The sequence below is a fragment of the Lutjanus erythropterus genome, chromosome 2, assembly GCF_056507025.1.
Source record: "Lutjanus erythropterus isolate fLutEry1 chromosome 2, fLutEry1.hap2, whole genome shotgun sequence".
Lineage (NCBI taxonomy): Eukaryota > Metazoa > Chordata > Actinopteri > Lutjaniformes > Lutjanidae > Lutjanus > Lutjanus erythropterus.
In genome coordinates this window covers 25,897,964-25,913,680 of record NC_139318.1, presented here as the reverse complement: position 1 = coordinate 25,913,680, position 15,717 = coordinate 25,897,964, and the positions used below count along the sequence as shown (strand labels likewise).

General features: G+C 40.2%; 1 protein-coding gene across 1 annotated transcript; it reads right to left on the bottom strand.

Annotated features, from left to right (window-relative positions):
- Positions 1–374: 374 nt before the first annotated feature.
- rad54l2 (RAD54 like 2) lies at positions 375–14,931 on the bottom strand. Its single transcript, XM_084734873.1, has 22 exons — positions 14,709–14,931; positions 12,329–12,527; positions 11,800–12,109; positions 11,044–11,180; positions 10,792–10,932; positions 10,474–10,706; positions 10,178–10,360; positions 9,541–9,674; positions 9,248–9,444; positions 8,752–9,094; positions 8,472–8,649; positions 7,387–7,617; positions 7,013–7,131; positions 6,026–6,144; positions 5,464–5,563; positions 5,172–5,377; positions 4,741–4,910; positions 3,743–3,939; positions 3,233–3,417; positions 3,037–3,126; positions 2,858–2,950; positions 375–1,553 (listed from the first exon to the last, which is right to left on the bottom strand). The coding sequence occupies exons 2-22, from the start codon at positions 12,474–12,476 to the stop codon at positions 559–561; spliced, it is 4,509 nt and encodes a 1,502-aa protein (XP_084590999.1). The 5' UTR covers positions 12,477–12,527; positions 14,709–14,931; the 3' UTR covers positions 375–558.
- Positions 14,932–15,717: the final 786 nt, after the last annotated feature.

Genomic DNA, 15,717 nt, shown 5'->3' with positions numbered 1-15,717 from the left:
GTCTGATGGCAAAATAAAGCGGTAAAAATACACCAGTACTCTTGCTGCTTCTCCAAACTGAGGGCATGACAACCACCATGTACTGTAGGTAGTGCACTGACTATTAATAAGTATCTCTTATAGCCCCACTTCCAAAAACCTGAACTATCCCTTTACTGAGACCATTAGGAATGGGAATGCAGTTTATCTCACTGATGATTAGGTGAATGATATAAACTGTTTAAATGGCCGAACCATATTTAACTTATCACAGTATTTTCCAACATTATTGAATGTGTTCAGGAGTAGTATTACATTTTACCTCCTGAAAAGTCACCTGTGTGACTTCGTTCTTTTATACAAAGTTACTTTATCGTTGAAGAACGCACTTTTTTCTCTTGACCTTTCTTTTATTCTGATGTGTTCACACATTCAGAATATAACAATGCAGTCCAATGCAATCTGACCATTAGGGAAGATACAATAACAGAATTAATTTAGTTAATTTAACATGCAATCATTCCCATCCCTAATGTAATTTGTTAACCATGAGTGGTAAAACTGTGTGTGAAACTGCCTCTATTGTCCTGTCACCTCTATGACGTCATCATCAGAACTACTGCCACCATTGTCTGTACTCTGATGTCTGTCTGGCTGTGTCAGGGCTGCCCCCAACAGGCTGGAAGTTGGATTGTTGAAATGGGAGAGGAAACTGGATGTTGTAGAGCTGGAGTTAGACGTGGGGAACCCCCCTGACCCAGAGAGGAGCTGGGTGGAGAACATCCTCGGCTCAGAGAGCAGCGACTGACTGTAGTTGAGAGGGAAGCCTGACGAGAGCAGGCCGGCCATGTTGGGATTCATCAGGTACGGAGGCAAAGACCCTGACGTCAAGGAGGAAGAAGGTGCTGCCGAGGATGAGGATGACATGGGGATGGTGGTGGACGCAGAGGAGAAAACGGTGGGCAGAGAGGAGGAGGAGGGGGTGGAGAGGTGTCCGTTCCCTGTAGCAGAGGGGAACATGGTCTGTAGGTCAGCGAGTGTTTGTCCTGGTGTCTGAAGGAATGACGATCCACTGCTACCACCCATCAAGAGAGGGTGACTCATGTGACCAAGGTTCCCCAGTAGGGAGGAGGAGTTCAGACCCACGGGAGGAAAACTGAGCCCGCTGGAGCCCATGGACAGTCCAGGGAAACGTGTTGCAGCTGTTGAGGCGCGTTTGCCTCCCATTTGTGTGTTGCCCTGGCTTTCAGTACTCCTGCGTTTGCTGCCGCGCATCTCCAAAGCTGAGCTCAGGAGGTCGTCACCGAGTTGCCTGCTGAGATCACCAGTCTCGTTGTTGTGCGAACTGCCTTCATCCCCTGCTGGTACAGCCGACACGTCTGACGGTGACGGCAATTCGTTCCCCATGCCTGCGGTGGCGTCGCCTGTGGAGGAGGTGTAGCGGCTGATCTCTCTGAGGATCTCAGAGCTTAAGGGAGAGGAGGAGCGCTGCTCCCCGTTGGGGGATTGCTGATGTTGATCCACAGGGGAGGAACAGCCATTACTGACTGGATGGATCAGGGAACCCTGGGGGTCTGTGGAGGAGAGAGAATTGCAGTCACGAAATGTCAGGAGACATCAATAAAGAAAATTTGGATTTAAGATGCTGTAGCCAAATACATGCTTTAATTTGCCACCCACTTTGAAGCTGTAACGCCGCAAATTTCCCTGTGTGGGACTAATAAAGGAATATCTTATCTTATGTACAAATATTTTTAGAAACTAAGAAATAATTGCACAAATGATAAGCAGAGATTCCTTATTGTGTTTCCTCTTCCAGACTTCTTCCTCTTTTCTTTTTTTTCCCTTTTTCTGTCTTCCTCTTCTAAAGCATCTTAAAGATTTAAGATTTTGAACATTAATTTGGCAGCAAACTATTTGTTATGTGAACATATAGTGGGTTAATGGTTTGCTGAGCAGAGATTGAAGTCACACTCTCCTCTGCATCTTGTAAGTGTGTTAAGTGTGTTTTATGATGATCTGTGAGGTCAAAATTCTATATTTTTCAAAGGGGTCTGATGGCCTGATGTGGCCATTTGTTTTGGTCTGAGATGTTGAGGCTCTATTGCAAAATTTAGTGGCAGTCAACGTTGTGTGCGACCATGAGTTTCACAGTGGGGGCCGTAGGAGGGCTTCAGCAAATTGGAAGGAAGATTAGGGAAATGCGAAAAAAAAATAAACATTTAAAAATTAAGAAAAAAAAACATTGAGATTTTTTAAAGACACCTTACAAAAGGTGGGGCCTAATCAGAGGCTAATATTATTTACCACTGATCACCACCTTTAGTATCAAGCCCCAAAATCTCTTACATTTTACATGTCCCACAATACAGCTTGAGAGCGTCTTTTATTTGACATCCGCACCTCTTTAAAACTCCACACAGTCATAAACTTCACTCTGTAACACAGCCTTTCTGTTAGAAAACTGAATTCTAAAGCCAAAACGGAGATAACCCTGATGACATCACAATGACATCACCTGGGTTTATATTTCCCCATTACATTTTCTTGTTTAAAATGCTTGTTTGCTATTTTTTGTCTTTTTATTGATTTTACTCTATTTTTGCTATCCACTTTGCTGCTGTAATACTGGAGGTTTCCCCACTGTGGGACTAAACAAGGAATATCTTATCTTATCTTATCTTATTTTCTCAGACTTTAGAAAGCTCCCTTCAGAGCCACAAAAGTCATTATACAACCATTTTTATAAGGTGATATAGTACTGACAAGTAAACAAGTAACCTGAACTTCATATGTAAAAGAGCACCAGCCTCAAAGCTGTCTGAGGTGTAGTTAAACCATTTAGAAGGAACTGAGAACAATAAATATGAATTTGTACCTCTTGAAGCAGCAGAGCCCCCAACTGCTGGTCTACTGATCTTTCCTGATCGGATAGCAAAAATTCTTCCATCATTCGTCCTGATGTAGGTACCTGTGACACAGAAAACATCAAGTGATGGAGGCAGTGATTCAAAATGCTCTGTACACAGAGAGAAATTATTGTGTTGTTGCAACTACCTTTAGATCCTCTGATAACATGGATGCTCTCTCCTGCACTAATTCGAGCTTGAACATCTGTTGTGCTGTTGGCTCCTGGGATTACAATATCTGTAGATCCAGACAAAGTGGCTGATGTTAATGTCTGGTCATCACATTTCACGACAAGACATAGTGGTACTTTGACTGATTAAAGCATTTAAATAGACGACATTACCAGTTGTGGTGATGATCCTTTGCACGTAAACTCCAGCTTTCTGCAGGAAGTTGACAGGCAGGCTGCCGGCAGAGCTGGAGCCAGCCATGCCCATGCCAACTTGGCGAGGCATCATGGGGATTGGGGTTGACTGGATGGGCCTGACACTTGCCACAGGCTTGTCATCTGGCCGTGCCATGGGACGCCTGAAAATATGAGGGCTGAACTCATGAGATGCTCACACACATATCGAACAGTCGTGTACGGTGGTTCTATTTTTGGAATTAAATTTTTGCCTGATTGCACAGATATCTATATATTTTGGCAGAGGAAAAAGTAAATTAAAATGCTGTGCATCACAGAATATCAGGAAAACACTGCTGGTTGGTTTGTGGTTGTAGCTGGGGAGCTGAGATAATCAGGAGCAGTTGTACTGTGAAACAACCCATTAGCATCAGTTCACCACTATGCAAACAATTAAATGAGACACCCAAGAGGAATGCATGCTACGACAAGTAGTCTGAACCCCACCAGCCACGTTGGTTAAATGCAGGTATGTTTGTGAGCGTCTGATCACTGGTTGGGTAATAGGGGGCATACGATGGACGAGAGTAGGGCACTGAGGCTCGTTTCTCATCCTCGTAGCTCTTCTTAGCGGCTCGCTTCTCTGCTTTGGTCAGTTTCGACTCCTTGCGGTCCACCAGCAGAGACTCATGATGGAAAGGTTGCTAATGAGACACACAGAAAGAGAGAAACTGAATTACAGATCAAGATTGGATTGGATTTTCCACACAGGCTGATCCATAACATGTCATAGAAACTCTTCACTTACATGGGATTCACAATACCACCATTTAACCTTGAAGGCTGGGTACTAGATCTTTACTGTAGATCATAATAAAAAACAAAGACTAGAACAGCACTCCAATTTGACTGTTTAATTTTCATCACATCTACATTGGCTTGTCACCATTTCTTGTGGCTGTGCGCTCTCACATTAAGTAAATATCCTACTTTTATGCACTGACTGTAAAATTCTCACCATAAATATCCTTATTTCACAGTTCAAATCCTCAACACAGATCAGCCATGTCATCCGGAAGATGAGCCTTCCTTGTCTTTTGTGTTTTTTGTTTTTTTTTAACCATTCAGAAGTCTATGATTTTGTACTCAAGGCTACTGGCATGATATGAATTGAGCATATACTAACAACAAAGTGAGGTAGTGCTTACCAGAAGGCCAATACCTATATTATACTCAGGGCTCAACATGAATGTTTTTTTCCACTACAAATTGTACAACAGCATTTTCTGCTGTTTTTGCACGATGATTTAAATCATTAGTCAATTATACAAATAAATTCATAGTCAAGAGGGAAGTGAGTTACTAGATTTATTTGCTCATCATGGCATTTTACTTGCCCCAGGCAAGCTGAAAATCCTTCTTGTTCAGCTCTGACTATACAATATTACATATATTTAAACATCAAACCCCCAAAACTGGCTTTCTTGCAGTTCATGAAACTGTACCTTGGTGATGAGGTGTGGGTAAAGCTGACAAGCCTGATAGATCACTCCTTCATAGTCCTCCCGGGATGTCAGATTGATGTTGCCAGGTTCCTCTTCCACCAAATGCAGCAGCGACTCTACTTCCTTACGAGTGAAGTTCAGCACTGGGTTCAGGTCATCAACCACACGGTCTGAAAACACACACAGACACAACATTTTGAGACTGGATATGATCCAGTTAATTGCCCACATTAGATTTGGTTGAGTGTATGTGTTTATAATGCTTGCTTAATAACTGTTCCATGACATAATAATATCAATATTTAAGTCAAATCAAGTATTAAAAGTGACAACTTTCAAAGTGAAACCTGCAAGTGTCAATTTGACTGAAAGAGATTGCACAAATGCGAAATAAATGCAATTTATCACAAACAGATGTACAAATCTCTTACCAGACATGCCCTGTTTGGAGACTTGTCTGTCATAGATCTTCTTCTCGAGGGTGAAATCACACACAAGGCGATAAATATAGCAGGGTTTCTTCTGACCATAGCGATACACCCTACACACCGCCTGGGCGTCGTGACATGGGTTCCAGGAGGCATCAAACACTACGACACGGTTCGCCCCAATGAGATTTACCCCAAGGCAGCCAGCTCTGAAAGGAACACAGTGAATGAATGATAAAATGTCTGCCAGGAAGTGTGAAAATGATGAAAAAAAATCGAGAGCAGAGAAAAGTACCTTGTAGAAAGTAGGAAGACCCATGTTGTGATGTTCTCCGGGTCATTAAACTGATTGATAAGTCGCTCCCTCTCAGAGGCAGATGTACCCCCATCCAGTCCTGCAGACAGACATACATCATCTCTTAACACTGAGACAATGGAGCATCTGAACACACTTTAACTTGCACATGAACTAGAAAGTATCATGGTGATATTTTTCATTGAATACTTTAATCATGGACAATTCTATTAAACTCCTACAGGAGAATAACTTTTTCATTTTGGCGGAGCAGTAAAATGCCCAGAGGAAACTGTAACATCTATAACTGTGTGACATATATAAAAAGAACAATTTCAAACATCTTTGTCAAATCACAAATAGATTGCTCCTAAACTTGTTTCCAGAGCACAGTGTAAAATTGCCAGGACAAATGATCAGATGGGAGAAAGCGAGAAATTGCAGCCAGTGATAATAAATCAATAAAAACTATCAGAGCTGTGAGGTTTCTGTGCTGACGATGGCCACGCTTTCTGCAGAGTTGCTGGTTTGAAGCGAGGGGACAGATTGGATCTCGACTCACTGTAGTAATTGAGGTTGCGAACCCAGTTTGGGCTCTGGGTGTCAGAAGAGGTGATGCCTGTCGGCATGGGTCTCTTTGATAAGAAGTCCTCGATGACGCTCAGGGTGGACAAACTTTGACTAGTGGGTACACAACAGAAACACATAATGAGGGGTAAAAGAAGTGCTCTATGGAATGAATATCAAATCAAAATAATACTTAAATCACAATACGGCCAAGTGCAATATCCAAATCATAGAATCTGCCTTTTGTGATAAATGTGTGACTACACAGCAACACAGTGAAGTACTGTAGTGCTGCAGAGATGCAGTTAACCTGTATGCCACCAAAGTCCATTAAAAGATGACCGGTCAATAACACTCTGACTAGGAACGGAAATGAGAATCCCTCTGAAGTTCTGACCAGAGCTGCAATGATTAATCAATTTGTTGTTGCTGTCATCTATTAAATGAATCACCAATTATTTTGATAATTGACTTATCAGTTTGAATCATTTCTATATCTTTACTCTATGACAGTAAACTGAAAATGTTTTTGAGGACATAATGTTAGGCTTTGAGAAACACTGCTTGACCTTTTTTTTTTAACCATTCTTTGACATTTTAAAGGCCAAACAACTAATCAACAAAGAAAATATTTGTTTATTACAGCCTTATTTCTGACACCAGATATCTGTATTAATTCTCAGTATTGCTACGCATACATGCACGGCTACAAACAAACATCAATCACGTTTTACTAAAAGTCATACTTAATTGTGTTATTTGTGAAATTCCTGCTTACAAAAGTACCCCGGAAAAGACGAGGAAAACCTCTTAAGATGTATGAGGATTAAAATATATTAATGCCCTTTGGTTTGCAAAACCTCAGAAAAACTCCAAAAAAGTCTGATTAATCAGCTGAAATGCAAAGTCAGTCTACCTCTTCTCTAAGCTGCTTAATGGTGGATTTGTGTTTAAAGCAATGTAGGCTGAGTAGAGGACTTACCTAAAGACTAAAATCTTGTCTCCTCTTCTCACACTCCCATCAATCAAATGGAAGAGCAGAACCATCTTGGCAGAGTTCTCCAGAACTCCTGTCTGGTAGTTTGACATTATGTCCTTTGCCTGAGACATGATAAATGGAAGACGAGAAGCTGAGTTAAAAGTCAGTGAGACACACCACTATATGGACATGACAACAAATATTACATACTGTGCAGACAGCAGCAGCAAACAAAACACTTTAGTATATTTCAATATTTGAAATTTATTTGGTGCTTTAGATTTGAAACAAAGATATCAAAACAAGAGGACTCTTTCAACTGTGAAATGAAACTTCAGAGAAAACAGCTTCACATGGACTGTTGTTAGGACACATACCCATTCATACGTGATGACTTGATTGGCTTTATCCTGGGAGGGATTGAGTGGTGGCAGGGCGTTGTTGACTTTGCTGTTGCTTGAGTCGGCTACTTTGGCTTTAAGGCCAGCACTCGGTGCAGGACAGCGAGGGTTAGTAGCTGAAGTGATGTCATCCAGGTCCAGGTCTTGCTCATTAGCCTGATTCTCCTTCTGCAGGGCTTCATAGAGGACATCTGGGTGATTCCAGATCTGAAGGGATAAATGCCATGGTAGTACTTTAATATTTGCAACAAAACTTATCCCCAGGAATCGATTTCTGGAAAAGGCAGACAGTTGGGGATGCATAAAATCACCACATGGATTTCCTTAGGACGTTGTGAGGGAAAACCCTTTAATCTTTAAGTTCAATCTCACTTAGCTACTAAAGTATTCACTTATGTGTCACTATAAGGTGAGGTCCCTCAATCAAAGTGGTCTCACAGCGGAGCAGCTGGGAACTGGAAAGGGAGAAGAGGAGTGCACTGAGGTCAGAGACGTGCAACGGGCCAAAAACCTCGGTTCGAAACCGAATGTTTGTAAAAAGAAGGAAATAGGACATAATAATGGTTGGTGTTAGTTTTCTTTGAGCTGCAGTAGCTGTGAATGTTCAGTTTCTTTTGGCTGCAATAAATTTATGTTTAATCATGGTGTTTTTCTGCGTTAACAATTACTGAATGACAATAACAATAAATGCAGTCCTCAAAAAGCGCATGAGAGATGGCTTTAAACCAGTGTCTCTCCACGCCACAATAACAGCAGTCATCTGTGCGCATCGCTGGGCAGATTAACACTTTCCTTTCAAACACATTATATACAGATGCAGTCACCAAAATTATTTTCAGGATTTGTAAATCATAGTGGGTGTGCTAAATAAACCTATTTTCATTTTCTCCTCCCAGTGTTTTGCACACTAGGGTAGAAATGCCCCATATTGCATATTCATTAAGGCAAACCTACTAAATGGACAGTGCGTGCTGTCTTGCACAAATTTAAGTTTAAAACTTTATGGGATTTATGCAACTGGGCATGGAGGGTTTTACCTAACAGCAAGGATACAGCCTCACCTTGCAACACACACAGAAGGCCTTGAGTGGGTTCAGACCGAGCCAGCCGCTGTTCCCTGCTTCTCGAAAGCGTTTCATGAACTCTGTGTACAACGCCCTCTGAATAGGAGAGAGCCGCACTAAGATCACATGCTCCTCCTTGGAAGGAAGCTGGTCTCGCAGCACATCATGACCACGTCTGTAACCAGGAAAAGCACCACAGAGAACATTAAGAGGTCAGCATTATTCAGGGTTTTTTTCAGTGTCAAATTTTTAAGTCCAGCACTGACAGAAACTTTACCTCTGGACAAAACCCTCCAGCAGGCTGTGCAGCACATGGCTGCGGTACCGCATCAAGCGGACATCTTGAGGTGTGCTGTCCACGCACTGCCCATTCAGAATGGGCCGCTCGAACATGTTGCTGAACTCCTGACGCGTGCCTAAAAAGTCTGGCCGAACGAAGTCCACCATGCACCAGTATTCAATTAGGTTGTTCTGCAGCGGATAACCTGTCAGGACGACTCTGCGGCGGGAGCGGATGTTCTTCAGAGCCTGTGATGTGCTGGCATGGTAGTTCTTAATGCGATGACCCTCGTCACATATCACCACATCTGGGCCAGGTCGCGCTATGGACCTTTCAATACCTGAACAGACAAAGTTACGAGGGAAGACTGAGTGAATGAGTCTGTAAACGTAAATTACACTGATTGATTTAATATATGCTGATCTGTTTTTATTTTAACAATCTCTCAACTATTTTGGAGTCAGGGTTGTAAAATAAAATGACTTTTACTGACCTTTCATGAGCTCCTGCTGTCTATCTTCTTCGTCCAGGTCGATGATGATTGGTCCTGCAGGCTTCTTTGATTTCCTCTTCTTGCCCATCACAAAGCTCTTCTTCATAGAAAGCAGGCGGTACATCTCATAGCCCATCAGCAGTACCCCTCCATCTCTGGACCAGTCCTCCACCACCTTGGCCCTGGCCAGCGTTGTTCTGGAGGTCACACAGTCAGCATTATCAACAGCTCATATATACACTGAATATAACATTTGTTAATATAAACTTAACCTTGCACCCAACATGACATACTTGTGCTCATCGTTGAGGATGTGAACTTTAAATGTGCGGCCTGTGACAACTGTAGGGTCAGTGTCAGGGGAGAGGGCTTCCTGGGGTGGAAGCCAGAGGTTAAACTCTGTCAGCCAGTTCTGAAGCGTGTTCACCTTAAAGGAAACAAAAGAGGTTAATTTAATTTAATCTAATCAAAATACAGTGACTACATTTGCATGCACAGTTTTCCATTTTTATTCCCAATATGAAAATATTCCAAATTTGATACAGGTCATGTTAACAGCATGTTCTTTTTGGATATTCCCAATTAGGTCTTATACAAATGCAACATTTTCTTTGGACACGTATACATCACATTCAAAATAAATATCAGCTCGGCGTGTTCTAAACTAACCAACTAGCCAACAGTTTGCAAGGCTTGGGGTACAAATGTAAGATTTGGATATGTTATGCTTTGGATATGACATCTACTATAAACAATAGAATGTATGTCATGCATGTAAACAGGAATATTAGGAACATCACATTGTAGGAACATTGGTTTCTTTGGAATAAGGACAAAACCGCAACATTGTGTAAGTCAATGTAATCGATGAACGAGTGCTCTAATGAATACATCATTTCTTTTATCATGATATACACTTGGATTACTCACAGGAACAATGGCCAGCACAGTGTGAGCCTCAGTATTCCTCAGTAGGATGTCGATGAAGGAGATGACTTGCAGTGTCTTGCCTAGTCCCATGCTGTGAGCAAGGATGCAGCCAAAGCCACTGCTGGTCTTATACCGCTCCAAAGACTCGATGAGGTTATCATAGAGAAATCGGATTCCTCCAATCTTAGAAAACAGGAGATAAATGATTGAGAGACAACAAGCTGGATTGTGGGTTTCTGGTTGTGAGGGTTCATGTTTTGAGAGTCTGGGACAGAATCATGAGACGGCGGTCATACCTGGTGAGGTTTGACGGCTCTGGCCAGCTGTGGAGCGAGGTAAAGGTCTTTCTCTTCTGCAGGGTGATTGATGTTAACCAGCACCCGACCCTGGGCATCAGGTAGGTTCAGAGCATCATTGATGTGCGCCCCACTGCTTTCCTCTGAGCCGGTGGCACCATCAGCATCCTCATCTGCGGACTCGCTGCTGATCTGCAGAGCATCCTCTTCCCCAGAACTCAGCTCAATTATATCTGCAGCATCATAGAAGCAAACTCTGTGTGAGAGATTCTCATTTTATTTGGAATCACCAGGAGAAAAAAGTATCATATATCTTACCATCTCTAATAGCAAGCGCAGGGATCTTGGGGTCCATTTTTTCATCTTCATCACCACTGCTATCAAGACAGATCACATCCTGCTTGCTCAGGAGAGCAGGGACCAGGTGAGACACCTCCCCTAAAAGCGAAGCAGGGTCCACTGTTGAAGAGATGGGAAAGTATTGGGAGATTTAGGACCAAAAGTGCACAAAAAAGGTCAAGCTTAAATATGAGTGAAAAGGTGTAGCTTCACTGATAGAGGGACAATCACCTAGCTGAGAGTCTGGGACAGCTGGGGCTGGTGTCGGAAAGTCCTTCCTCTGCTGCTCCAGACGTTTCCGCCTCTCCATCTCCTCCTGTTGAGCAGCCTTGGTCCCAGCCTCCAGCTGATCCTCTTTCAGCAGCTTTCTGTAAACATATAAAGCAAAAAAGTTCAGATTACTTACTGTACAAACATCAAAGGGATAGTTTGGATTTTCTGTAGTGGGGCTGTATGAGGAACTTATCAGTAAGTCTGTATACTACCGACAGTCGATGGCAATCGGCTTGCACCAAGTTTGAAGAAGCAGAGAGAAGTACCAGCACAGAAGCTAAATAATGTACTGCTGTGTCAGCAACAAAATGTATTTTAGCCCCCTAAAAAAATTAATATCAGTGTCTGCAACATTTAGAATATTTTGACTGCTTCATCTTGCCATCAGACAGCCCTTTCATAGAGGAAATGTCCATTATATAAGTCGCATATTGCTCACTCTTGCTCAACCAGTGTCCTGTAATTTTACCTCTAAGAACATGGGAATGGCTGGTCCAGACAGAAAAGGCTGTCTGGCAGCAAGATAAAGCCATAATATTCTTAATATAGTGTACACTTAAAGTGATACTTTTTTAGGGGTTGTTCGGACCGCCATCTACTCTAAGTAATACACTGACACCGATACATACAACTGCACATGAAATAATCGAAACTATCCCTTTTAAGTATATTATGTAATAACCCTAACAGAAACTAAGAAACAGCTACACAGACCTGATATTCTTCCTCATGTGTGCAGGCTTCGATGGCTTGGAAGGTTTGGAGCCTTTTGAAGACTTGGAGGATTTGGTTAATTTGGAGGATTTCTGTTTCTTTGTTTTGCTGGAGGGTGGCTTGCTCTTGCTCGAGTTTTCAGGGCTGGTTGGAGGCTGAGAGCGAGAGGCAGGTCTGGAGGACGGCCTGGAGGATGGTTGAGACCCAGGCCGAGATGGAGGCCCTGAGGATGGCTCTCCGGAGGTAGATGAAGTGGAGTCCCTGCCATCCTGGGCTGTTTCTGTCCTGCTCTGAGCACTTTCAGGTCGTTCTTGAGAGAGAAGAGACAGGATTTCAGTTGAAGACTTTGAATACAAGTTACACTATTTTCTGATATACATACACTATTAAATGTTTAATGTCCTAGTCATGATGACATCAAAATGAAACACACACTACACATCATTAAGTAGACAACACCCTTCCCTTTCTTTTCAGCTGTTCTCCACTGTAATGTAATTAGAGTAAGAAGAGTCCATTTGTTACTCACCAACACTATCGTCTTCATCGTCTCCATCATTTTCATCCTCATCTTCCTCCTCGTCCTCCATATCCTCCTCTTCCTCATTTTCAAAATCCTCCTCTTCGCTGTTAAGGCTGGGCTCCAGGTCACTTTCTGAAATCGCCTCTTCAGACATGGCGTCTTACAAGGCTCTCAAAGTATTACCTACACACCTTCATCAGGAGCCCTGAAATAATAAAACACATTACACTGCCACATTAAAATGGGACACATTTCTGTCTGACAGTGAGATTTTACAACCAGGTAAGTTTGGTATTATACTAGGTGAAGTAGTACTTTTAGTCAATTACGCAGATTGCAAGTGACTAATTTTCTGCCCATGTGCTAATTGAATAACAGTGAAATAGTTTAGTCACTGGATTATAGAAAGGAAGAAAAGAAGTTACAACATAGATAACCACAACAACACTCATAAACACATCAATGACAAGAGAAAAAGAACTTTAACAATATAGCTTCTATTGCCAGGTTTTGAATGTCCTCTTGAAATTTGAAGGCAATATTTAATCTGTGGCCTAACAATCTCTTGGATTAGACTTTAAACATATCAGATATAATACGGGGCCAGAGCACTGAGAGCTTCATACACCAAGAGCAAAATCTTGAAGTCAGTTCCGTAATGACCAAGGATCCAGCGGATAGGTTCAAGAACTAGAGTGACATGACTGTTTAATGGCAGAATGAGCTGAAATTGTGAAGAAAATCAATGAAAAGTGCATGGCAGTTGTGTAGTAGAAGTCCTTTTCCCCACTGATTTGCGTTTCCCATTTACCTTGACTTGAACTTAACATTGGCTCTAAATCCACATGGTCACCTCTGCAGTCTAACGTTGTTGTTATTCAAAGTTAAGCCCAGACCCCAAAATGGTGAGCAGTGCTAAGGGAAACACTATGTGACATCAAAATAAGATGATATAAATAAGAAATAATCTAGTCCACTGATGAAAAAAAGCATAGATAAATGTTTAAGATATTCCTAGGATGATGGAAAGATACCTTGCTGATGCTCCTAATATGCAAACTGGTAACACTGCAAACATCATAACTAGACAGTAAATCTATCAATAATTTAAAGAATTTGGTGAGGTTTTCACTGCAGACTTAATCTGCCTAATCTATCTGACAGCAAAGTACTAACGGTGTTGAGGAAACTACTTTGAAAGCACATCTTAGCATCCCAGCCATTACTTCACACTGGAAGAAGTTGAACTACCACAGAACTATTTTAAGAAGAAATCTAGTTTGATTAACAAAGCTACTTAGAAAAAAACATTTTAAACTAATTAATTTTGTAAAGAAATATCAAATTCACAGCGTACATGATGTAAAAATTACAACAAAATAAAAGTAAACACATAAAAACACACAGCATAAACCAAAAAAATTAATGCACCTCCACTCATGGGAAAGTGCAAGGAATGTCAACTTCACCAGTCAGTAGAGAAGTACAATAAAGTGTAAACATAAAAAAAAAGAAAATTGTTTCCTTTTATGGCCAAAAAATTATTTGTAGTTTCAGTAATTAACCAAATGGCAAAAAAGAACTACTGCTGGAATCACAATGCAAATATGAATGTAGCTAAAGTGCTATCAAACTACTGCAAAATCTTGTTAAAATACTAGTTTAAATTACATGTAGTTCACTACTCCTTTACACTGAGTACTTACAAAAGTTTGGTGTATAATACAGAACTTAGTCTCTTTCGTGGTCTATTCAAATTAAACTATGGTTATTAGGCTACTAAAGTCCTCGCACAGCATGTTCAGTATGTTTACATTAGTATAAAACACTCACTAATGTTTAAAATGGAAAGTTTACGTTACACAAGACGTGATCCATGGGAGGGATTTCACCCAGAAGCTTTCGAGCCGAGGATGGAGGCAGTTAGCAAGTAGCATGAAGCTATTTGTGCAGCTTATCTGTCATCGTGGTGTTTGGTGTTTGTGAATAATCACATCAAGCAACTACCGGTAGTTGGCTGTTTGGACTACCTAACCGAAACCATGTAAATACTACCGTTTCTCAGGCTGAGTCAGCAGACCAATATGCTAGCTAATTACACAACAATAAACGCAAATTCAAACGCTAAAACACCGTAATTGTTGATTTTTTTTATTGTGAATTACTGGCAGGAAAACTGGATGGCTGGATGTAATTTGTGCTGGAAGAAAAGCCGCTTATCTTGTCGGACCTAGGTACTGTTTTGTTGACTGTCGTAGAAAGATAACAATCTTATATTGTGTAGGTGTAACGTAGCTAACGCTAGCCTGAATCAGACCAAGGCTAACTGTCGGTTAGCTTAGACGCGTCAGTTAAACTCAAACATCAGGCGGTTGTTGGAGCTTACCTTGTCTGCGGCTACGCTGTACTCTTCAAGAAACCTCGCTGTGCTTACAACGATCAATCAATTAACTCGTGCGGTAACAGTGCAACTAAATGAGCAGATAAACGTTGCTAATTTCCATTTTTTTCCAGTGTGACCATAAATACCGTCCCCGTACAAGGTACCTCAACTAAGGTTCCTGGCGTGAAACAGCCCGGTAACGAATCAAGTTAAAAATAAATAAGAAATAAACTGTTTAATTCTATAATTTTAAAAACACCTAAAATCTTAATCACTTATTTTGCATAATTTAATAAACTAGCTATAATGGTGCTAAATAAATAAATAAATAACATTATTATTATTATTATTATTATTATTATTATTATTATTATTATTATTATTATTATTATTATCATCATCATCATCATTAATAATAATAATAATAAAAATAATAATAATGTTATTTATTTATTTATTTAGCACCATTAGAGCTAGTTTATTAAATTACGCAAAATAAGTGATTAAGATTTGAGGTGTTTTTAAAATTATAGAATTAAACAGTTTATTTCTTATTTATTTTTAACTTAAAGTGATACTTTTTTAATAATAATAGATAGATAGATAGATAGATAGATAGATAGATAGATAGATAGATAGATAGATAGATAGATATACAAATATATAAAAGAAAAAGAATGTAAAAGTATAAAAAAGGAATAAATAAAAGACACACACGTGTGTGCGTGATAATGATATAAAAGTGATAACAATAATAAAAGACAGTGTATGACAACAAATAAACACAGAATTATAAGTAATAAATAATTTATATTCTATTAATAAACGAATATGTGTTAAATATATATATATATATATATATATATATATATATATATATATATATATATATATATATATATATATATATATATAACCATAAATTAACAAAAAAAAGTGTACAAACAATTCCTATACAAATTCAGAATAATTTGTATTCGTAATTCAAATTATTATTCTTTATATTTTATTT

What these genes read in the sequence shown, in the direction of transcription:
- rad54l2 (XM_084734873.1), bottom strand. Translation starts at nt 12,476, where the DNA reads ATGTCTGAAGAGGCGATTTCAGAAAGTGACCTGGAGCCCAGCCTTAAC. An exon ending in GAGCCGTCAAACCTCACCAG is followed by an intron (nt 10,361 to 10,473) that starts GTATGACCGCCG and finishes CTGTTTTCTAAG; the next exon opens with ATTGGAGGAATCCGATTTCT. An exon ending in ACAGCAGGAGCTCATGAAAG is followed by an intron (nt 9,095 to 9,247) that starts GTCAGTAAAAGT and finishes TTGTCTGTTCAG; the next exon opens with GTATTGAAAGGTCCATAGCG.